The 24774-nt window shown below is 47.5% G+C and overlaps 1 protein-coding gene across 1 annotated transcript in view; it reads left to right on the top strand.

The window, feature by feature from the left end:
- HELZ2 (helicase with zinc finger 2) overlaps positions 1–24774 on the top strand; it is a 102892-nt gene that overhangs the window by 50885 nt on the left and 27233 nt on the right. Inside the window, exons 11-12 of the mRNA XM_070744419.1 lie at positions 21659–21793; positions 22029–22214. Of these exons, the coding sequence (XP_070600520.1) occupies positions 21659–21793; positions 22029–22214 (321 nt within the window). The remainder of the gene's footprint in view (positions 1–21658; positions 21794–22028; positions 22215–24774) is intronic.

Raw genomic sequence — 24774 nt, 5'->3', positions numbered from 1 at the left:
GGGACCTAGCCCTACAAAAAATCCATGACAAATCAGCAAAACGTTGGAAAGTGCAGGCCCAAGTAATCAGTAGTCAAGACCCTCCAGAGGCTTCTAGTATTCCTCCTTCTGGGGTCCCTGTGTTATCTCTGGATGAGCCAAACCTAGACAGACCCCAACCTAACCTATGGGGCATAGGTCCAGAGGAACCAGATATTATTGAAGATTCCCCCCAGCCAGGATCCTCCCAGGCCTTTAGGGATTCTTCTGCCATTTCTGCTGATATTTCCAGCTTACCTCCTGAGTTCCAGTCTATTTTTGCTGTGTTGTCCAAAGCCATTGATGCCAAACTCTCCACCATCAATGAGCTTCCCTTACCTCTTCCTCCTTCTCGCTCCTCCCGCCCCTTGGGTTCTCCCCCAGCGGTCAGAGCTCCTATTCAGGATGATTCAGATTCCTCCCAGGATGAATATGAGGATATAGAGGATGATGAGGATGCCTTTCAAGGCCTATCAGATGATGAGGAATCCCAAATAAAGGTTCCTCCTCCAATTACTATTTTTCCTTCTCAATTATTCAAATCTCTCCTCCTCAAAGCTAGAATTTCTACGGGATTAGCGGCCCAGGAGAAACAAGCCTCCACTTCCACTGATCCCCCGGAGGAGAATTTACCTTACTTCACAGAGGAACAGGAGGATAACGAGGTAATTCCTATGCCTAAGTTGTTTAAAGATGCTTTACTCAAACAGTGGGAATTTCCAGCCTCTGGCCTTAATCCCTCCACCAAGGACAGAAAGTTGTACAAACTTTCCTCTTCCTATGAAGAGCTTCTATCCTTTCCCAAACCGGATGAACCTGTCAAGATTCTTCACTCGGCAGCGGCTGTGCCAGGCGAGGCGGAGGAAGTCCTCCGTCCAGAGGACAAGCGCATTGAGCAAATGCTCAAAAGAGGATTCACCGCTGATTCCTGGGCCACTAAAAGCTCTGCAGCGGCTTCCTTTTTCTCCAGAGCCATGCTGCTGTGGCTTCGCCAACTTCAACAGCATATTCCTCCCGATGACTTGAGAGGTCAACAAGACTTCAATAAGGTCTTTGCAGCTGCCCAGTACGTGGCTGATGCCACCTTGCAATCTACTAGATTTTCTGCTAAGTCTATTGCAGCTTCTACTACGGCAAGAAGACTCCTATGGGTTCGCCCTTGGCAAGCGGGAGTTCGCCAAAAGTGGCAGTTATCCCAGGGCCCCTTAAAGCGCGACCTTCTCTTCGGTGATCTTCTGGATCCTCTCCTCACGGAAACCACGGACAAGAAGAAAGTTTTGGGTCCAACCACAAAAAAGGCTACCAAAACGCAGTCCTTTCGTCGCCCAGGGCGCCAGCAAGATCAAGCGGCTTCCTACCAGAGATCTCCAGGTCAGTATTCCCCCCGCTTTCGTTCCCAAGGTAGGAACTCCAGGGGTAGAGGTTTTCGCTTCCAAAGGGGAGCTTCCTCTAACAGGGCTTCAAAAAAACCTAGATGGTAATCCTACCTCTATTCCCATAGGGGGTCGCCTAGCTCATTTCGCCTCTAATTGGCGTCTCACCTCCAAGGACCCTTGGGTCATTGACACTATTCAAACAGGCCTTCTTTTAGAATTTATTTCTCCTCCCCCTAAACGTTTTATTTCCTGCCCTTCTCCCAGGTCATCCTCAGATTGTAACCGTATGGAGGAGGCCATTTCGCATCTATTGTCCATCAGAGCCATTCAACCGGTCCCTTCCGGTCAGAAGGGCCTAGGTTTTTACTCCATCCTATTTATGGTTCCAAAGTCCTCCGGAGGTTGGAGAGCTATTTTGGATTTAAAGAAACTAAATTTATTCATCAAATATAGGAAGTTTAAGATGCACTCCTTGTCTTCTATTTTGGCCGCCATTCACTCGGGAGATTTCATGGTCTCCTTAGACCTCACTGAGGCCTACCTTCACATTCCTATAGCCAAATGCCACAGAAAATTTTTACGTTTTTCCTTTCAAGGCAGGCATTTCCAGTATAGGGCGATGCCATTTGGCCTTTCCTCGGCCCCTCGGGTCTTTACAAAGCTCTTGGGGTCCCTGGCGGCCTATATCAGGGCGCTTCCCATCCACATTTTATGTTATCTTGATGATATTTTAATTCATGGGAACTCCCTAGAGAAAGTGAAAACAGACCTTTCTGTCACCATGTCAGTCCTTCAGGACCATGGATTTTCCATCAACTTTGATAAAAGCCACCTCCAACCTTCCACATCCATTTCTCACCTGGGATCCATTATTGATTCAGAATCCTCCCAGGTTTTTCTCTCTCCCGAGAGAAAACTCAGTATAGTGGAGTTAATTTCTAGCATTTTATCTAATTCTTCAGTTCCCATAGTCACTCTATCTTCCCTTTTGGGGAAGATGGTGTCATGCATAGGCATCATTCCCTGGGCTCGCCTTCATGCTAGGGAACTCCAGTGGCTCCTGTTACCTTTTCAGAGATCAGGGCACAGCAACTCAAATCGACGCATTGTCATCCCACTGAGTGTTCGCAGATCCTTCAAGTGGTGGAAGTCTCCGGCCATGGACAGAGGATCCCCGTTCAGGTGCCCGGATCAATTTGTCATCACTACAGATGCCAGTCTATCGGGATGGGGTGCCCACGCCCAGGGGATGATAGCCCAGGGCACGTGGTCCCCGGAGGAAGCTTCCAGGCCAATCAATTGGCTAGAGTTAAGAGCCGTTTCCCTGGCTCTGAAGCATTTCTCTCCTCGCATTCCCAACCGGCACGTTCTCATTCTCACCGACAACATTGCCACGAAAAGCCACATTTGCAGACAGGGGGGCACGAGATCCAAGGCTCTCATGAGGGAGGCCCTCAAGCTGGGCCTTTGGGCGGAAAAACATCTCCAGTCGCTCCTAGCCGATCACATCTCGGGGAGTCTCAATGTCCAGGCGGATTGGCTATCCCGGGCAACGATAGACCCAGGAGAGTGGAACCTCCATCAAGACCTGTTCCATCAAATCACCCTCAGATTCGGCCTACCAATTCTGGATCTCTTCGCGACCAATGCGAACGCCCAACTCCCTCGCTTCTATTCCAGATTTCCATCCCCGGGAGCGGAAGCAATCAATGCCCTCCGGAGTCCATGGCCTCCAGGCCTACTCTACGCATTTCCTCCAATTCCAATCCTCCCGGACGTGATTCACAAGGTCCTCACCGAGAGGGCCCGAGTAATCCTAATCGCCCCTCACTGGCCCCGCCGGCCCTGGTTCGCGGATCTCCAACAGCTGTCCGTCCAGGACCCTTGGCGACTCCCCGTTTCGGGGGATATGCTGCGGCAGGGGGCCTCCTTCCATCCAGATCCGGAGTGGTTCCATCTCACCGCCTGGCTGTTATCAGGAGAGATTTAGAACTGCGTGGTCATGACCCCGATTCAGTGGAGGTCATTTTAAAGGCCAGAAGGGGTTCGACCAATCGAATCTACGACCACACGTGGTCCAAGTTTCACCAGTGGTGTCTACAGGAAGGTCTCTCCCCTCTGTGCATCCCCATACACAGAATAATTTCCTTCCTTATGCAAGGCTTCCACAAAGGACTTTCCACCAGCACCCTCCGGCGTCATCTGGCAGCCATTTCATCTGTCCTAGGAGGTCCCCGCAGACAGCCTCTCCGATCCTTCCCTGAAGTTCAGGAATTCCTCAAGGGCATAGCCAACCTCAGACCTTCTAAGGTCCACAGGTACCCATCCTGGGATTTGCCACGGGTTCTCCATTCCCTCACGCAGGCACCATACGAACCCCTAAAATCGGCGTCCCTCAGGTACCTATCCTTTAAGGTAGCATTCCTGGTGGCTATTACCTCTGCCCGACGCATTTCGGAGCTGGCTGCCCTCTCAATCAGGCAGGACCTTTGCCAATTCCATCAGGACAAGGTAGTCTTGCGACTGGACCCCACCTTCTTACCCAAGGTCAGTTCCATGTTCCACAGATCTCAGGATATTGTCCTACCTTCCTTCTGCCTCCAACGAGACCATCCCTTGGCTATTAGATGGCACACCCTGGATCTCACCAGAGCGCTGAGAATCTATATCCAACGCACAGGACCCTTTCGGAGGTCAGAAGCACTTTTTGTAGCCTATCATCCCAGAGTCATGGGGGCCAAAGTGTCTTCAACAGTAATAGGCCGTTGGATCAGAGGGACTATATCTAAGGCCTATGAGTCGGCCTCCCTCTCAGTTCCAAGGAACATCACAGCGCATTCCACCAGGAGCGCAGCCACCTCGGCCGCTTGGGCGACTCAAGCCCCGTTGGAGGAGGTCTGCAAAGCAGCCACTTGGGCCTCGCCAAATTCCTTCATCAGGCACTACAAGATTGATTCTTACGCTTCAGCGGACGCTGCCTTCGGCAGAAGGGTACTCCAATCCGTTATCTCACACGATAGCAAGCTAATCCCACCCTAGGGACCATCTATTGGGTATGTCCCATGTGACTGCTGGACCCGCTCCTTCAGTACGGAGAATAGGCGTTGATTGCTTACCTGAACGCCTCTTCTCGTACGGTGAGCGGGTACAGCAGTCACTTCCCGCCCTTGTATGTGTCTTCTTTACCTTTCTATATCTTTCTTCCTCTAACAATGAGAGTTGAACACTTCAGAGCTTCACAACTGAGCCTAGTCTATGGATTCACGAATTCTGGGGAAGGGGCGGATCCGGCAAGCTTTTTTAATACTAGGCTCAGTTCCACCGGATTGGACATGAGCAACCCATGTGACTGCTGTACCCGCTCACCGTACGAGAAGAGGCGTTCAGGTAAGCAATCAACGCCTATTCTGAGCGTAAGTTTTACGCATTTGAGCCGGAATTGGAAAAGTTACTTGAATTTCCATCAGTTGATGCTCCAATTGCAGCACTAGTATCTAATGCATTAGTCCCTTCCGATGTGGCAGACGGCCTAAAACCGGAAGACCGGAGGGCTGAGGGAATAAATAAAAAAGCTCACCAAATGTCGGCATGGGCCCTCAAGGCAGCTTCGGCAGCCTCATTTTTTAACAGAGCTTCGGTCCTTTGGCTCCAGGAAATGCTTTCGAAGCTGGGACCTGAAGAGGGTCGATTAAGACAGGACCTTAATAAGTTGCTGGCTGCTGCGGAATTTTCAGCGGATGCCACTCTGTCCGCATCTCGTTTCTCCTCACGAGCTCTAGCAGCAAACCAATCATCCCGACGACTACTCTGGCTCCGGACTTGGCAAGCTGACGCCAAATCCAAAGGTCGTTTAGCCTCAGCCCCATTTGATGGGTCAAAGTTATTTGGAGAATCTCTTGACAAGGTCCTGGTGGAGGACAAGGACAAGAAGAAAGTCATGCCTAGATCTTACAGAAGGCAGGAAAGGCGCACTGCACCGTATTTTAGGCGCCAGCCCTTTCGAGCTGAATCTTCCTCCACTGCACCCCAGGCTGGAAGATCATATTCACAGGGGTCTTACTCCCAACTGTCCTACAGAGGGGACAGGGGTAACTTTGGAGATCGGAACAGGCAGTTCCAGCAATCAAGGAGGTCCTATCGTGGTTCCAACAGAGGAGGCTTTAGAAGGAACAAATGACTTTGCCACCATAGTTCCCATAGGGGGGCGGCTGCAGCACTTCACCGCCTCCTGGGCATCTATGTCCACCGACACTTGGGCCATAAACACTATAACTCAGGGACTCACCCTGGAGTTTGCCCTGAACCCTCCAAACAGATTTCTGGAGTGTCCGGTACTTTCCAACAATCACAAGCGCAACCTCCTCTACCAAGAAATTCATCATCTCTTTCAAATCAAGGCCATCGAGAAGGTTCCACCACACCAGGAGAAGCAGGGGTACTATTCCATAGTGTTTATAGTACCCAAGGCTTCAGGGGGTTGCCGCCTCATCCTCAACCTGAAGCAGTTGAACCTGTATATAAAATACCGCAGGTTCAAGATGCACTCTCTAAGGACTATACTAGCTGCTATACGTCAACGGGACTGGCTGACGTCAATAGACCTCAAAGAGGCATACCTCCATGTCCCAGTGCATCCAGATTCCAGGAAATACCTCCGGTTTTGTTTCGAAAACCACCATTTTCAGTACAAGGCCATGCCCTTTGGCCTATCATCAGCTCCCAGGACTTTTACAAAGTTATTGGACATTCTCACCGCAGAGCTAAGGACACGTCCTCTACGACTGATGGCGTATCTGGACGATATCATCATTCTGTCCAGCAGCCGCAGTCGGGCTCAACGCGACCTATCAGAGACTATAGCGACCTTGGCGGAGGCGGGGTTCTCTATCAATTACCAGAAGAGTCATCTCACACCAACCAGGTTTCTACCGCACCTTGGTACCAACATAGACACCATGGAGGGCAAGGTCTTCCTATCGTCAGACCGCCAGGTCAAGGTCAGGGCGCTGATCACAGAATTACAGCGCAGCCGTACAGTAACACTGGCTTTTCTGTCCCAACTGTTGGGAGTTCTCATATCCTGCATAGACATTGTTCCCTGGGCCAGGCTACATGCCAGACCACTGCAGTGGTTCCTCATTCCGTTTCAACAGAACCGGACCAGCCACTCTTCCAGATTGGTGTCAATTCCTCCAGAGGTACGCCGATCGCTCCCATGGTGGAGGTCGTCCGCGTTGCATCAGGGGTCACCGTTCCTACTACAACAGGAGGTGACGATAACTACGGACGCGAGTCTCTCAGGATGGGGAGCTCATTCCGAGGTGGGAATGGCCCAAGGATTATGGAGTCCAGAGGACCTCACATGCCCCAACATCAATTACTTGGAACTCAGAGCGGTCCACCTGGCCCTAAGACACTTTACAGATCTGGTGAGGGGCCAAAATGTACTGATCCTTACAGACAATGTGGCGACCAGGGCACACATCAACCATCAGGGCGGCACGAAATCAGGCCGCCTGATGAGAGAATCTCAATCCCTGTTCAGGTGGGCAGAGCAACATCTCGCATCTCTACGAGCAGAGCACATATCCGGCACCTCCAACATACAGGCGGATTGGCTCAGTCGGACCACTATCGACCCGACAGAGTGGAGCCTGAGCTCAGACCTCTTTCGGGACATTGTGCGCAGATTTGGGACTCCGGAGGTGGACCTATTCGCCACCTGCCACAACACTCACTTACCAAGGTTCTTCTCAAGGTTCCCATCACCAGGAGCGGAACAGATCAATGCTCTAACCTGCCCGTGGCCAAGGGGTCTGCTGTATGCATTCCCCCCCATCTGCTTAATACCGAGGGTAATACACAAACTATTACAAGAGCAAGCAGAAATTCTCCTGGTGGCTCCTCACTGGCCCAGACGTCCTTGGTTTGCGGACCTCGTGGACCTTTCAACTTCTCCCCCTTGGCGCATTCCACATCACAAGGTGGTCCTGATGCAGGGGTCAATTTGCCACCCAGACCCCCAGTGGTGGAGTCTTGCCGTGTGGCACTTGAGGGGGAGAGGTTAAGGAAGGAACGGATCCCAGATAAGGTGATATCCACCATACAGGCAGCACGCCGTCCTTCCACAACACGGATTTACCAAGCTACCTGGAAGGCTTACTGCTCCTTCTGCAGGGCTCGGGATCAAGACCCTCAGTCACCATCAGTGATTCAGATTCTGGAGTTTTTACAAGCGGGTCTGGATAAAGGATTGGCTCTGAATACACTTCGCAGACAAACGGCAGCTATTGCCACAATACTCAAGATGGACTTTGCTACTCCAATCTCCCAGCACCCATGGATCCGGGATTTCATTAGGGGAGCAGCGAACATCAGACCTCCTACTATACACCGTTTCCCCACATGGGACTTACCACTGGTGTTACAGGCCCTCACGGAGCCTCCCTTTGAACCCTTGAGGGAGATACCGCTGCGTCTGTTATCACTAAAGACGGCCTTTCTCACTGCAATCACATCGGCAAGGAGGGTCTCCGAGCTCTCAGCATTATCAGTACGATCGGACTTATGCATCTTCCACACCAACAGAGTGGTCCTCCGACCAGACCCTGCTTTCCTACCTAAGGTGAACACGGTTTTTCACAGATCTCAGGACATTGTGCTACCAGACTTTTGTGCCCAAGGGTCTCACCCACTGGAACTAAGATGGCACAAGTTGGATGTTCGACGAGCCATCAAACTTTATATTAGACGGACTAATACCTTTAGGAAAACGGAGGCCCTATTTGTCTCCTACTTTCCAGCATCTATGGGGAGTAAGGTCTCGCCCAAGACAATTAGTTGCTGGATTCGTTCCTGCATTATCACGGCATACAAGTCACGATCTGCACCAATACCAAGAGGCATCACGGCACACTCAACAAGGAGCGCAGCCACCTCAGCGGCATGGACGACGCAGGCCCCGATTGACGATATTTGCCGTGCGGCAACGTGGGCCACGCCTAATACATTCATTAAACATTACAGATTGGACACTTTCGCTTCTGCTGAAGCAGCCTTTGGACGCAGAGTACTGCAGAGAGTTTGCACCGATACTGCGCCCCTGGTCCAGCCTTTCCCCCCCTAATATGTTGAGCTTGGGTATATCCCATGTTGGACTCTCCGAAGCAGTGCAAGTGGAGAAGAACCGTTGCACTTACCTGAACGGTCTTCTCGCTGCACTGCGAGGAGAGTCCAAACCCACCCGGCTGTTTGGGCCCAGGGTCTCAAGGTTGTCATAGTTTGAGTTTTTTCAAGTTAAGTTGATTAATAAAGTTCTTTGGTTTACTATCACTATGACTTCGTTTTATTATAAGACTGACCCGGGAAGGGCAGCATGGGGGTTGGACCAGTAAATTATGCTAATTTTTAACTCAGTCCCTTCCAGCTTGGCTGAAGATTAACCCATGTTGGACTCTCCTCGCAGTGCAGCGAGAAGACCGTTCAGGTAAGTGCAACGGTTCTTTCCTACCTAAGCAGGGGGTTGGACTAGATGACCTCCAAGGTTCCCTCCAACTCTGTTATTCCATTCTGTCCTGTCCTGCCTTTTCCTGTCCCATCCTATCCTTTTCATCATCTTGTAGTCATGCAACTTTGATTTACTGTTTTTGCAGAAAGATGCCTTCTCCACTGCACTGCTCAGAGTCCAACGTGGGTAGTACTTCAGTCTTATTGGTAGGAACTGAGTTTAGAAATTAGCATAATTAACATGTCCCGCCCACCACTGCCCCCTCTTAGCCAGTTTTAAAAACTCAGTTCATAGAGTAGGGACATATGAGTTTTGTTCTCCTTGTAAAATAAAGTTTGTACACTAATAATTTTTTTCCTTTTTTCTCCATTTCTACAGGAAGAAGAAGAGTTCCTGGAAAGAGAGCCTCTGCCCTCTGGGGTATAGTTCTCCAACTTGTTAAACCCTGAGAGGCCTCTGCTCCCCGGAGTATTGCCTTGCCGACAGGGTCCGCTGGTATGGGGTCCCTGACGCCCGCGATCATAACCCCCTTGTCCAAATTGCCCTCCTGGACACCCAGCGCAAGCAGACACCTCCAGGATCGGCTCCGGCCATCAGAGAGGAGCCGCAAAAACCCCCGGTTTGCCACGAGCAGCTGAATCAGCTGGGAGTCGGCTTTAACAGCGGCGGCTAGCAGCGAGGCGAAGGGAAAAGCCTCAGATTGCCGCGGGGATCCCAAACGGCCGTAGGGCGGCTTTGGAAGCAGCGCGGCGGCAAGGGAAGCCCCGGACAGCCGCGGGGTGTCCATCAGCTGTGAGGCGGCTTTGGAAGGCGGCGCCCAAGCGGCTAGCACCAGGCAGCCCTAAGGCAACGATCGAGGAAAACGGGGGAGAGCGAAATAGCTGGGAAGCGGCAGGCAAAGAGAGCCCGTTTTTTACAGACCGCAGGGAGAGTCTTCTTACCTCCTAAACCAGCACTGGGCAGATTGTTGGACTGTAAGTCCTTTCCCGCCATTATTCGCCCCCTAGACTACGTCACGGCCGCCATATTGGATGAGAAGGCAAAATCTATCCTCCCGGGCAGCCATTTTGGAAGGGCATGACAAGGAGCCGAGGGCATAGGTCACGCCCTCCTGAACCAATCAGGGCTCCAGACAGCTATGACGCCTTAAGTAGGCGACACTAAGCTGAATCATTCACAGCGTGGTTTACATTGAGAAGCCATTTCCAACTGCAATTATTGTAAACAATTACTGACTCAGAAATGTCGCAGTTACCCCAGAGCAATACCGGTGAACCGGCTGCCCCCTCAATTAGTAAGGGGAAGGAGAAATCTCACAGTAGCAAATCTAAGGGAAAATCATCACAATCAGCAACTGCCCTCAAGGAGGCTGAGAAAAAGATCAAGGCCCTAGAGGCCCAACTGGAAATGAGTAAGTCCAAGCAGGGTCCTAGCCCCTCCAGTATGTTTCCCACTCAGCACCTAAGCCCCTCGGTCACTGAAGCACCATTAGAGGGCATGCTACTCTCTGGGACAGGGGGATTATCACCAGATCACCCCTTGAGCGCCCCCCCATCACAAGGGGGGCAGGAGACAGAGTGGACTAGACAGGCTATTCAACCAAGGCCACAAGCCACTCAGGCTGCAACATTTACTCCTACTGCAGCGGGCCTTAGAGGACCCACAGACAATTGGCAAACAATGTCTCCATCCTTGCAAGACATGATTGCCTCTGCATATTCGCAAGGCATTGCAGTAGGCGCTCAACAAAGGCCTTCACCACTGCCTAGACCTAGCAGACAGAGCCCTTGGACTGTGCCAGAGGTAGCCACATCTGTGCAGGACTCCTTCCAGGATGAGCAGGACATGGGGGAGATGCCCATGGATCAGGAGGATGAACTCTCAGGAGATGAGACCACCTTACCTGAGCAGCCTCCACTGGCAGGCCTTTTCAAGCAATCTCTTTTCAGAGTCCTATTGAATAAGGCTAAGGCCACCTTGACTCCTGACAACTCAGCCAAGCCAGCAGCACAGGAGGTGGGCATCATGCCAGCAGCTAGGCTCATCAACGAGCCCCAGAGGGAGTCTGAACACCTCCCTGCCATTCCTATATTCGCAGAAAACATCAAAAAGCCCTGGCAACAGCCAACTGCAGCCCTAGGACCATCAGCCTGGGACAGAAAATTTTATACTTTCGACCCGGAGGTGGAGGAATTGCTCCAGTATCCTACAGTGGATACCCCGGTGACATCCTTGATGTCTAATGCTCTCGTACCATCAGACATGGCAGATGGGCTAAAGCCGGATGATAGGAAGGCGGAGAATATGACCAGAAGAATGCATTTGTTGACAGCCTGGTCTCTCAGAGCGGCATCGGCCGCATCGTTCTTTAACAGGGCCTCTATTCTTTGGTTAAAAGACATGCTAACCAGACTAGGCCCGGAGGACGCCAGGCTGCGCCAAGATGTGAATAAATTGATTGCCACTACAGAATTCTCCGCGGATGCCACCTTAGCAGCAGCAAGGTTCTCCTCCCGCGCCTTGGCATCAAACCTCTCAGCACGACGCCTGCTTTGGCTCCGTTCGTGGCAGGCAGACGCCAAGTCAAAATGGCGTCTTGCTGCGGCCCCGTATCAGGGCTCCAAGCTCTTCGGGGAATCCCTGGACTCGGTTCTTGTTGAGGACCGTGACAAGAAGAAGGTCTTACCACGTTCTGCGAGGCGCCAGGACAGGAGGGGAGCCCCTTATTACCGACGGCAGTCCTTTCGTTCAGACACCACCTCGGTTTCATCCCCGGCCTCCAGACCATATGGACAGGGGACTTATAATCCCACCTATCGTACCGAGCGAGGAGGTTATGGGAACAGGGGCCAACAGTTCCAGCAATCCCGTAGACCATTTCGAGGAGGTAACCGGGGAGGCTACCGCAAACAGAGATGACTCCTTCCGGGACACTCCCATAGGTGGGCGCCTGCAGTGCTTCACCGACTTTTGGGAGTCCATCTCCACAGACGTTTGGGTTCTGGACTCCATAGCCCAGGGTCTGCAACTAAGATTTCTCCACCACCCTCCCAACAGATTTGTAGAAACCTCATTACGACAACCACAAAAGAGAGTCATCATCCTGCAGGAGGTCCAACACCTCCTAGACATAGGAGCAATAGAACCTGTACCAGTGCATCAGCAGAGGCTAGGGTTCTACTCCATCGTGTTTGTGGTCCCCAAGTCTTCCGGCGGCTGCCGTCTCATTTTGAACCTGAAGCAACTCAACCTTTACATCAGGTACCAACGCTTCAAGATGCATTCCCTGCACTCCATACTGGCATCTATCCGGCACGGGGACTGGATGACCTCCATCGACCTCAAGGAGGCATACCTCCATATCCCGGTTCATCCGCAACATCGGCAGTTTCTCCGCTTTTATCTTCTCAACCAACACTTTCAGTACAGGGCCATGCCCTTCGGCTTGTCCTCCGCCCCGAGGACATTCACCAAGATCTTGGACACTTTGACAGCGAGTCTCAGGGCTCGATCTATCCGTCTTCTAGCATACCTAGACGACATTATCATTCTCTCCAGAAACCCTCAGCAAGCCAGGCACGACCTGGCCAGGACAATAGATGCGCTGGAGAGGGCAGGTTTCACTATCAACCGAGCCAAGAGTCATCTAGAGCCAACTATGCGCTTGCTTCATCTAGGCGCCATAATAGACTCCTCAGCGGGTCTCGTCTTCCTCTCATCAGAGAGGAGGCAGAAGATACGGGCGTTAGTTCGTTCCGTCTCGCATCACAGCAGGACCTCCCTAGCACAGCTGTCACAACTACTGGGGATGTTCATTTCCTGCATCAACATCGTTCCTTGGGCTCGGATTCACGCTCGCCCCCTCCAATGGTACCTCCTTCCCTTCCAAAAAGCTTGTCTCAGCAATTCAAAACGAAAAGTGCACCTGACCACGACAGTGCGACTTTCCCTCCCGTGGTGGACCTCACCAGCCATCTCCAGGGGCTCCCCCTTCTTACCTCATCAGGAGGTAACAATAACCACCGACGCAAGCCTTTCTGGCTGGGGGGCACACTCAAGGGGACAAGTGGCCCAGGGCAGGTGGTCCCCAGAGGACTTGGGGGACCCCAATATCAACAGACTGGAGCTACGAGCTGTATTCAACGCTCTACTGGCATTCACGGACATGGTAAGGAACCAACATGTCCTAATCTTGACGGACAATGTGGCAACCAGAGCACATGTGAACCATCAGGGTGGCACGCGCTCAGGCCGTCTGATGCAGGAGGCCCACGAGCTAATGTCATGGGCAGAGAGACACTTAGCATCAATACGAGCGGAGCATATTTCGGGAGTGGAAAACACCCAGGCGGATTGGCTGAGCCGCACGACTATCGACCCCGGGGAATGGACATTAAACCCGGAGGCCTTCCAACTGATAACCCAGAGGTACGGGGTACCGGTAGCGGACCTCTTTGCCACACAGCACAACAGGCAGTTACCACGATTTTTCTCCCGCTTTCCGACACCAGAGGCCGAGCAGGTCAATGCACTGCTATCACCATGGCCCAAGGGGCTTCTCTACGCCTTCCCTCCAGTCAGTCTCTTGCAGAAGGTGGTGGCCAAGATTCTGGCCGAGGAGGCGGACATCCTCCTCGTGGCCCCATACTGGCCCAGACGCCCTTGGTTTGCCGACCTCATGGGACTGTCAACCTTACCACCATGGAGAATCCCGCTCCAGCACCTAGTCCTGGCACAGGGATCCATTGTGCATCCAGACCCACAGTGGTGGAAGCTTGCCGTGTGGAGATTGAAGGGGACCGCCTGAGGGAGAAACAGCTTCCGGAGAGTGTCATTAACACCATTCAGGCAGCACGGCGACCATCAACGACACGTATTTATCAGGCTACCTGGAGGGCTTACAGCACCTTTTGCAGGACCCAACACATCACGCCCTCGTCGTCCTCAGTACGGCATCTTCTGGAATTTCTCCAGAAGGGACTAGACCAGGGGTTGGCGCCCAACACACTCCGCCGACAGGTGGCAGCTATAGCGACAATCCTGCGTCCAGACCCATTTTCCCCAATCTCTCATCACCCTTGGGTGAAGGACTTCCTCCGAGGAGCGGCAAACCTGTCTCCTCCTGTCATACACCACTTTCCATCCTGGGACTTACCGCTGGTCCTCAGGGCACTAACAGCTCCACCCTTTGAACCTCTGAGGGAAGTATCGCTTCGTTTTCTCTCAGCCAAGGTGGCCTTTCTAGTCGCCATCACCTCCGCCCGCAGGGTGTCGGAGCTTGCAGCACTATCGGTCCGGCCGGACCTCTGTGTCTTTCATCCGGATAAGGTTACTCTAAGACTGGACCCCTGTTTTCTTCCCAAAGTTAACACCAGGTTTCACAGGGCCCAGGACATTATCCTCCCAGATTTCTGCACCCATGGCTCTCACCCATCAGAGCTGCGGTGGCATAAGGTGGACGTTAGAAGAGCAGTTAAGATTTATATCCGCCGCACTAGCACCTTTCGGAAGTCGGAGGCTCTCTTCGTATCCTTTCTCCCATCTTCACTGGGGGGAAAGGTTTCGTCTAAAACCATCAGCAGATGGATCAGGACTTGTATTATCGAAGCTTACCGAACCACAACGACACCGTTACCAGGTAGAATTACAGCCCACTCTACCAGAAGCGCGGCGACCTCAGCCGCTTGGACTACTCAGGCGCCATTAGAGGACATTTGCAGGGCAGCGACCTGGGCTGCCCCTACAACGTTTATCAGACATTACCGTATAGACTCCTTTGCTTCTACGGAAGCAGCCTTCGGCAGAAGAGTGCTACAGGGAGTTTGTATTCCTGCGCCCCTGGGCCAGCCGATCCCTCCCTGAAGTGTGGCTTGGGTATATCCCACGTTGGACTCTCTGAGCAGTGCAGTGGAGAAGAACCGTTGAACTTACCTGAACGGTCTTCTCGCTGCACTGCGAAGAGAGTCCAAACCCGCCCGGCCTTGTTTTGGCCCAGGTGCACAGTTTAATTGAAGTTACAGTTGTTAAATAAAGTTTTTGTTCCTTTACTATTCCTTCGTTTTTATCACTGGCTAAGAGGGGGCAGTGGTGGGCGGGACATGTTAATTATGCTAATTTCTAAACTCAGTTCCTACCAATAAGACTGAAGTACTACCCACGTTGGACTCTCTTCGCAGTGCAGCGAGAAGACCGTTCAGGTAAGTTCAACGGTTCTTTATACTTGTTGTTTTTGGCAATAACAACCCTCTCCTGCCAAAAGCCAATAAAGAGTTTGCTTAACCACAACAGTGGTTCGCTTAATGATTGCTGCAATAAGGGTTGTAAAATTGACCCTGATCATGTGAGGATCTGCTTTATGACGATCCCAGCCATACAATCATAATGATTAGGCTCCATTAGGTCAGGTCTGCAGAATGGAAGAATTTTGCCCAAATAATGCAATCATTGCACAGGTGTGTCCCAGATCACCTTATTTAATATATGCATGTGACATTATAACATGTACAGAGCAGTACCTAACATTGTGATGGCAAGATGCTGGTTTTAGCATCACAACTCCCCCTTGAACTTGCTCAGAAAATAGTGCTGGGTCAACAAATTATAGAGTAAAGTAAGTACTTAAAACCACAAGGCTTTTTTATATTTATGTTTGGGTATGTATATGTTGTTTGCTTTTTTAAATATGATAGGGTTTTATGTGCCTTTTAATATTAGATTTGTTTTCGCTGGAATATTGTTTTTATTATTGTTGTGAGCTGCCCCGAGTCTTCGGAGAGGGGCGGCATACAAATCTAATAAATTGAATTGAATTAAATTGAATTGAATTGAATGCCCAGGAGGAGGGATAAGGTGTGGTGTGTAAAAAATTAAAACGACAGCCACAAATGTGTAGTGAAACATCCTGCCTGTCAAGCTGAAGCCATTGTTTTGAGTTACAAACTTTGGACTTTATTTTAATGCATACATATAGACCTTTGCTTCTGTCCATTATGTTAACAATGTGTCACACCAATCTCTTGAACAGATATTGGAACTGTGAAATTGTGTCTTCTCCCACAAGCTGTTCTTTTGTAAAAAAAATATATGATTCCTACTTAGATACAGGTAATCTTTGTCTCATGACTACCATAGAGCCCATAATGTATGTTGCTAAGGGAGAAGTTCATTAAGTGAGTTTTGCCCCATTTTACCATTTTCTTTGCCTCATTCTTTAAGTGAATCACGGCAGTTGTTAAATTAGTAACATGGTTGTTAAGTGAACCTGGCTTCCCCACTGGCTTTGCTCGTCAGAAGGTGGTAAAAGAGCATCACGTGACCCTGGGACACTGCAACCGTTCAAGCATCCAAATGTAAATCACTGTGGAGATGCTGCAATGGTCATCAGTGTGCAAAATGGTCATAAGTCACTTTTTTCACTGCTGCTGTAACCTTGAATCAGTGATGGGCTCACATGGGTACGGTCAGGTACGCAGAACTGGTAGAAAAATTTTGGTTCCCCTCCCCCCCTTTTTCCCCCTTCTGGGCTCTGGGTATGCTTTTCCTATTGCAGTAAATGAGGTTGAATGTGTATCATTTTAGAAGAGCTGTGAATGCGCATGTGTGTGTACGTACTCTTTATATCAGTGTTTCCCAACCTTGGCAACTTGAAGATATTTGGACTTCAACTCCCAGAATTCCCCAGCCAGCGAATGCTGGCTGGGGAATTCTGGAAGTTGAAGTCCAAATATCCTCAAGTTGCCAAGGTTGGGAAACACTGCTTTATATAGTAGATATATAATAGATTATATAAATAGACTATATAAGTAGTAGAGGGGCGGCATACAAATCCAAATAATAAATAAATAAATAAATAATAAAACGTATCAGGAAAGACTTAATGAACTCAATCTGTATAGTCTGGAGGACAGAAGGAAAAGGGGGGACATGATCGAAACATTTAAATATGTTAAAGGGTTAAATAAGGGAAGTGTTTTAATAGGAAAGTAAACACAAGAACAAGGGGACACAATCTGAAGTTAGTTGAGGGAAAGATCAAAAGCAACATGAGAAAATATTATTTTACTGAAAGAGTAGTAGATCCTTGGAACAAACTTCCAGCAGATGTAGTTGGTAAATCCACAGTAACTGAATTTAAACATGCCTGGGATAAACATAGATCCATCCTAAGATAAAATACAGGAAATAGTATAAGGGCAGACTAGATGGACCATGAGGTCTTTTTTTGCCGTCAATCTTCTATGTTTCTATGTTTCTATAATGTATATTTTTGTGTGCCTGTGTGTAATAAGTATGTACACATGGCATATATATATAACATTAAACAGTATATTTTGGATGTTCAGTAATAGTAAGGGAAAGGAGGGGAGGAGAGGCCAAGCACCCTAACCCAAGCCCTTGACATGAGTGACATCGCGTTGGCCACCTTTAAGCCAGTCACATGACCTATAAGCTACCACCCCCAGTCACATAATCGTCAAGCCTCTCCCATCTGGTCACATGGCCGGTAAGCCACACCCACAAAATAAGCCACGCCCACAGTGTGGTAGTAACCATTTTTGCAGCCCTTCGCTGCCTTGAATGGTCACTAAGCGGACTGTTGTAAGTCAAGGACTACCTGTATTGGTCTGTTGCTGCTGTGATGGGATCAGGGCAGTTGTCAGTAGCATCTTCTGCTACAAAGTGATAAGACGCCTCTTTGGTCCTATTCAGTATTTTTTCCATCAGTGAGTTGGAGGTTCATAATAATAGTTAACAATTGTAGAAAAATAAGGTCAGTACCTGGATACAGCAGAAGGGAAGGACCTGGGGGAGATCACAAAACACGAAGACCTGCAAATAGAAATAGAACAATTGAGGCAAAAGGAAGCAAAGATAGGAATAAGCCCTGTGGGTGCAATCCCAAAACAACTGGAGCACCACTGGAACACCATCACCATTGAGAAAATCCCCACCAGCCAATTGCAAAAAGCAACTTTGCTCAACAGCTGACATCCTGCAACAATACCTCTAACACCATCATGCAGCCACATCTGCCTATTCCAGGTCCTTGGGAAGGACTTAGATGGAAAAATTGGCTAGCAATGATGATGCTACCTGGTTGGGTAATGAAACGTCTGAAAGAAAACAAGCAAGCCCAGAGAGCACCAAGGACCCCACAGTCTTTCTTCTCCCTCTTCCTCCTGCTCCTCATCCTTGCAAACCCCATTTCCTTCTAGTACTGATAATGTTACCTAGCTGGGCAATGAAATGTCTGAAAGAAAACAAGCAACCTCAGAGAGCACCAAGGACCCCACAGTCTTTCTTCTCCCTCTTCCTCCTCCTCCTCCTCCTTGCAAACCCCATTTCCTTCTAGTACTGATAATGTTACCTAGCTGGGCAATGAAATGTCTGAAAGAAAACAAGCAAGCCCAGAGCACCGAGGACCCCACAGTCTTTCTTCTTACTCTTCCTCCTCCTCCTCCTCCTCCTCCTCCTCCTCCTCCTCCTCCTCCTCTTCCCTGCAAACCTCATTTCATTCTAGCACTGATAATGTTATCTGGTTGGGCACTGAAACATCTGAAGAAAGCAACCCAGCTCAGAGAACATCAAGGATCCCATAGTCCTCCTCTTCCTCCTCCCTACACCTTTATCTCTTCTCCTTCTCTCCAAATCCTTCTCCCTTTTAGTACTGATGATGTTACCTAGTTGGGTCATGAAATGTCTGCTAGGAAACAAACAAGCTCATAGAGTACCAAGGACCCCACATTTCAAACCTTAGCTTCCAATATTCTCCTTTATTAGACAAAATCCCAGGATAAACATCTAGCTGAGTATGTGATGAATAAACAACAACAATAATAATATAATATTTAAAATGTAAATGTTACTGGCAATGCATGAAAATCTGGCCTTGTATAGAATGCCCAGGAAATCTATAAAATGTGTGATTTTTAAAGGCATTTGCTTTATTTTAATATGCCATTGTAGTTTCCCTAGGCACTATGTATAATACCTAGACTGTCAGGGAATTGTGCAGCAGGTTTCCAAATGGAGTTAGAGATGTTGAAACTTGTAGTTTTATATAAATTAATATATATTACAACTATACAGTATAGTAAACTAGCTAGTCAGGCACATCACTACATTGTGAGGTAAACGACAAAGATGGCTCCTAGAAGAAAAAGGCGGGAAAAGGGGAACCTCCCCCTCCACACCCACAACAACCAATTACAGTGCAGTTTGCCTCATGTAGGAGCCCGCCTTCTCCAATCAATCAATTATAACTTTGTCTTCTGGCTCATTAAACAATCTCACTGCTCCAGCTACTAAATTTAAATGTCTTACGATAGACATCATGCAGAATGACAAGAACTGTTTTGACAAAGTAGAAAAAAAAGTCATGAAAAGGGTTAGGGTTAGAGGTTGGGGTAAAGCTAGGGGTTAGGTTAGGATTAAAGTGAGAGTTAGGGTTAGAATAAGGTTAGGATTAGAGTTAGGATTTAAATTTAGGGTTAGAATGAGGTTTAAGGTTTAAAGGAGGATTAGGGGTAAGAGTGAGGGTAAAGGATTAGAGTTAGGTTTAAGGTTAGAGGAAGAATTGTATAGTGTGTATAATTGTATAGTGAGTTTTATAGTCTGTATAATCTGGAGGACAGAAGGGAAAGGGGGGGACATGACCGAAACATTTAAATATGTTAAAGGGTTAAATAAGGTTCAGGTGGGAAGTGTTTTTAATAGGAAAGTGAACACAAGAACAAGGGGGCACAATCTGAAGTGAGTTGGGGGAAAGATCAGAAGCAACGTGAGAAATATATTGTTTTACTGAAAGAGTAGTAGATGCTTGGAACAAACTTCCAGCAGAAGTGGTTGGTAAATCCACAGTCACTGAATTTAAACATGCCTGGGATAAACATATATCCATCCTAAGATAAAATACAGGAAATAGTATAAGGACAGACTAGATGGACCAGGAGGTCTTTTTCTGCCGTCAATCTTCTATGTTACTATGTTTCTATGAGTTAGGATAAGAGGAAGAGTTAGGGTTAGGAATTAGATTGAGGGTTAGAGGTTAGGTTTAGGATTAGAATGAAGGTTAGGATTAGTGGTTAAATTGAATAGGGTTAGAGTCAGGTTTAGGGTTAGAGTTAGATTTAGGGTTAGAATAAAGGTTAGGAGTTAGAGTGAATAGGGTTAAGTTTAGGGTTAGAACAAAGGTTAGGGATTAGATTGAGTAGGGTTAGGGTTAGGGTTAGGGTTAGGGTTAGGGGTTAGCATGAGTAGGGTTAGAAGTAGAGAGGTTTAGGGTGAGGGTTATAGTTAAGATAAGAATGAAGGTTAGAGTTAATGGTTAGAGTTAGGTGTAGGATTAGAATGAGAGAGGTAAGATAAGAATGAAGGTTAGGGTTAATGATTATAGAGTTAGGATTAGAATGAGGGGTTGCCATTAACCCTGACCCAATTCTTCATTGAAAAAACGTATCTGAAAATGAAAGATGAAATGCAAAATAAAATACAGGGTTTTCTTATTTAAGAAAACAAGAAAAAAGCATCAGTATTGAGTGTTAAGAACTAACTCCAGCCAATGTTATAAATTACTAAATCCAGTTGAATGAATGTGGATGATTGTGTTTTTAGGAATAATGGGTTTTTAGAATTTATAGCATTTTTAGTATTAGATTCCTCACATGTTTTGTATTTGTATTTATACTGTTGTAAGCTGCCCTGAGTCAGTTGAAAAGGGTTGCATAGAAATATAAACAAACAAATAAACAAATAAATAATTGACTTGCTTGTTCATTTCATTTTCATTTCATTTTATTAGATTTGTATGCCGCCCCTCTCCGAAGACTTGGGGATAGCTCACAACAGTAATAAAAACAATATAGCAGTGGGACAAATCTAATATTAAAAAACATATAAAATCCTATCATTATTTTAAAAAAACCCAAACAGCACATTCATACCAAACATAAAACAAAGTATTAAAAAGCCTGGGGGAAAGGTGTCTCAACTCCCCCATGCCTGGCGGTATAAGTGAGTCTTGAATAGTTTACGAAAGATAGGGAGGGTAGGGGCAGTTTTAATCTCCGGAGGGAGTTGGTTCCAGAGGGCCGGGGCCGCCACAGAGATGGGTCTTCCCCTGGGGCCCGCCAAACGACATTGTTTAGTCGACGGGACCCGGAGAAGGCCAACTCTGTGGGACCTTATCGGTCGCTGGGATTCGTGTGGTAGCAGGCGGTTCCGGAGGTACTCTGGTCCAATGCCATGTAGGGCTTTAAAGGTCATGACCAACACTTTGAATTGTGACCGTGAAACTGATCGGCAGCCAATGCAAGCCACGGAGTGTTGAAGAAACGTGGACAAATCTTGGAAGCCCCACGATGGCTCTCGCGGCTGCGTTCTGCACGATCTGAAGTTTCCGAACACTTTTCAAAGGTAGCCCCATGTAGAGAGCATTGCAGTAATTATTGTTGCAATAAAGAAGACCGGAATGCCATTTGAGCAGTATTTATACTTTGCTGGTTTGCCTTTTGGAGAGGGGCGGCATACAAATACAATAAATGAATGAATGAATGCATAGAATACCTAGAATGCCTAGATATGTGCAAAATATTAAGCCTTTCATATTTTCACATCGAATTTTTGGCACTCAATAGATTATGAAGGCTTCACATAAAATGTCTAATTTCACACACTGCTGGTAACATATATACTACCTGATTCTCAGTGAATAATGAGTTTGTAGGTTGTATCTTTGAATTGTGTTTTCCACTTGCAGAGCCAAGACCTTCCAATATTTTGAAGAAAAGGAATTTTGACATTCCCAGCAGTAGCCGTAAACTCAATCCAAGTCAACAGAGTGCCATCCAGGAAGCACTGACAAAGTCCTTCACTCTAATCCAAGGGCCACCAGGTGAGGGATCCAGCTCCTTTTTAATACTCTGTGATCCCCTTTATTCCATTTGCTGTCTGGGGAATTCTGGGAGTTGAAGTCCAGATCTCTTCAAGTTGGGAAACACTGCTCTAGAGAACTAGTTATGTTTATTGGACCCTACTTCAATAAAATAATGATCTGTGCAGTGAGACTCTTGATCTGATTAACCTTGTAATGCTGACAACTCTTTGGTTTTGTTTCTGTATTTGTTCAGGTACTGGAAAAACTGTGGTTGGTGCTCAAATTGTCTACTGGTTTCACCAGCTCAATCAGGAGAAGAACGGAAACACCACTCAAACTGGGGTGATGCCTCCACCGTCAACCCCGAATGAGGCCTCCATAGAAAAGACCCACATTCTGTATTGTGGACCTTCCCACAAGTCGGTTGATGTTGTTGCTGGTAATCCATTTTCTCCGTTGAAAAAAAAATATTTATTACATTTATTAATTGTTGTACATACTCCTGGTCAGTTGGAGTATGATGAAGAACTTGAGGACTCTGATACAGATAGTGTTTATGAATTAGTGGTAGGCCCTGGGTTATAGGTAGTAGAACAGGTGGGAGGCCAGCCATGAGTCCAGAATCTAGTGAGGAAGAAACAGACCTTCGCAGGTGTTTGGAAGAAGATATTAAGGGGAGGAATGGGTTAAATACTGGAGTGATGTATTTGGTACATCAGGGGACCAGTGGGGAAGAAAGATGGAGTTTCAATGCTGTAGTGCTAAAAATGAAAGGTGTTGCAAGTTCATTCTGTGTTATTTTACAGTTATTTCTGCTGTTTTTGAATCATACTGTGAGTACATAAATCTTGGCAGACGGAGGAGGCTGGGAGGAATGCATGTGGAATGTAATTAAGAGAGATAACGGGTGAAAAGGAATGTGCTAGTATGAACTGCATTTTGAATACGGAAGTGAAGAGAATAAAAGATGGAGTTTCTTTGTTTATGAAATACTGCATTTAGTAAAAGTTATTTTTAATAGCTAAAGTTCTACCAGAAACCAGAACATTAATTAGATTAGTATGTCACCCTTCTCCGAGGACTCGGGACGGCTCACAGCATGTAATATGACAATACAACACAAAGGCAAATCTAATTAAATTTAAAATTACAAGCTAAAAATCCAATGTTTAAAAAACAATCATACCAGTTCAATCATACAACATATATCCCATTTCGTTGACCAGGGGGCTGAGACCTAATTGCCCCAAGCTTGGCGACATAGGTGAGTCTTAAGACTCTTACGGAAGGCAAGAAAGGTGCGGGCAGTGCGAATCTCCCCGGGGGAGCAGATTCCAGAAGGCCGGGGCCCCTACAGAGAAGGCTCTTCCCCAAGCCCCACCAAGCGACATTGTCTGGCTGACGGGACCTGGAGAAGGCCGACTCTATGGGGCCTAATCGGTTGCTGGGACTCATACGGCAGAAGGTGGTCCCGCAAGTCATTGTTTTGGGCAGAATATTTATTTATTTATTCATTCATTCATTCATTCATTCATTCATTCGTCCAATACACAAATACATAGGAAGAAAAATAGACATGTGGTAATATATATAAGGGTAAAAGTGAACTTAGAGGAGAGGATATATGAAAGGAAGAGAGTATATATGATAGGTGAAAGAAAGGAAAGACAATTGGACAGGGGACGAAAGGCACTCCAATGCACTTATGTACACCCCTTACTGGCCTCTTAGGAACATGGAGAGGTCAATCGTGGAGAGTCTAAGGGAGAAATGTTGGGGGTTAGGGGTTGACACAATTGAGTCCGGTAACTCCGGTAATTGAGTCCACTTCGATAACTCGATTGTTGAAATCATATTTTTTACAGTCAAGTTTGGAGCGGTTCGTATTAAGTTTGAATTTGTTGCGTGCTCTTGTGTTGTTGCAGTTGAAGCTGAAGTAGTCATTGACCGGTAGGAAGTTGCAGCATATGATCTTGTGGGCAATACTCAAATCGTGTTTTAGGTGCCGTAGTTCTAGGCTTTCTAGGCCCAGGATTGTTAGTCTATTTTCGTAGGATATTCTGTTTCGAGTGGAGGAGTGAAGGGCTCTTCTGGTGAAATATCTTTGGACATTTTCAAGGGTGTTGATGTCTGAGATGTGGTATGGGTTCCAGACAGATGAGCAGTAGTCTAGGATGGGTCTGGCAAAAGTTTTGTAGGCTCTTGTGAGTAGTGTGAGATTGCCGGAGCAGAAGCTGCGTAGGATCAGTTGAAACTGGAATAGACGTGATTTTGCTATGATGTCAATTTGGTTGGAATGCAGGTATGCTTTTCATTTCCTTAACTCCAATTTCATATGTTCTATAGTGAGGTGCCAAAATTGAACAATATTCTTAGTCAATCTTAGATCATAAAACCTAGAATAGGACTGGAAGGGGCCTTGGAGATCTTCTAGTCCAGGGGGTAGGCAAAGCTGGCTCTTCTATGACACCTGGACTTCAGCTACCAGAATTCCTGACCTAGCATGATTGTCTCAGGAATTCTGGGAGTTGAAGTCCACAAGTCATAGAAGAGCCAGCATTGCCTACCCCTGTTCTAGACCAACCCCCTACTTATGGCAGGAGATCCTATAAGATTCCAGGAAAATGGCTGTCCAGTCTCTTCATGAAAACCTCTAGTGATGGAGCACCCACAACTTCCAGAGGCATCTTAAAATACAGGTAGTCCTTAGGGCCATAATTGAGCCCAATATTTTTGTTGCTAAGCGCGACAGCCGTTCAGTGAGTTTTGCTTCATTTTATGACCTTTCTTGCTACAATTGTTAAGTGAATCACTGCAGTTGTTAAGTTAGTATTTTTATTTATTTATTTATTTATTTATTTTATTTATTTATTTATTTTGTCCAATATATAATACACATTGAAGAGAATAGATATGTAATAATATAAATAAAGAAAAGAATAGAAGAAAAGATATAAAAGTATAGATGAACATATTTGAAAGGAAGAAAAGATATAAGG

This window comes from Erythrolamprus reginae, chromosome 3 (genome assembly GCF_031021105.1).
Source record: "Erythrolamprus reginae isolate rEryReg1 chromosome 3, rEryReg1.hap1, whole genome shotgun sequence".
Taxonomy (NCBI): domain Eukaryota; kingdom Metazoa; phylum Chordata; class Lepidosauria; order Squamata; family Dipsadidae; genus Erythrolamprus; species Erythrolamprus reginae.
This window is presented reverse-complemented; position numbering and strand designations above follow the sequence as displayed.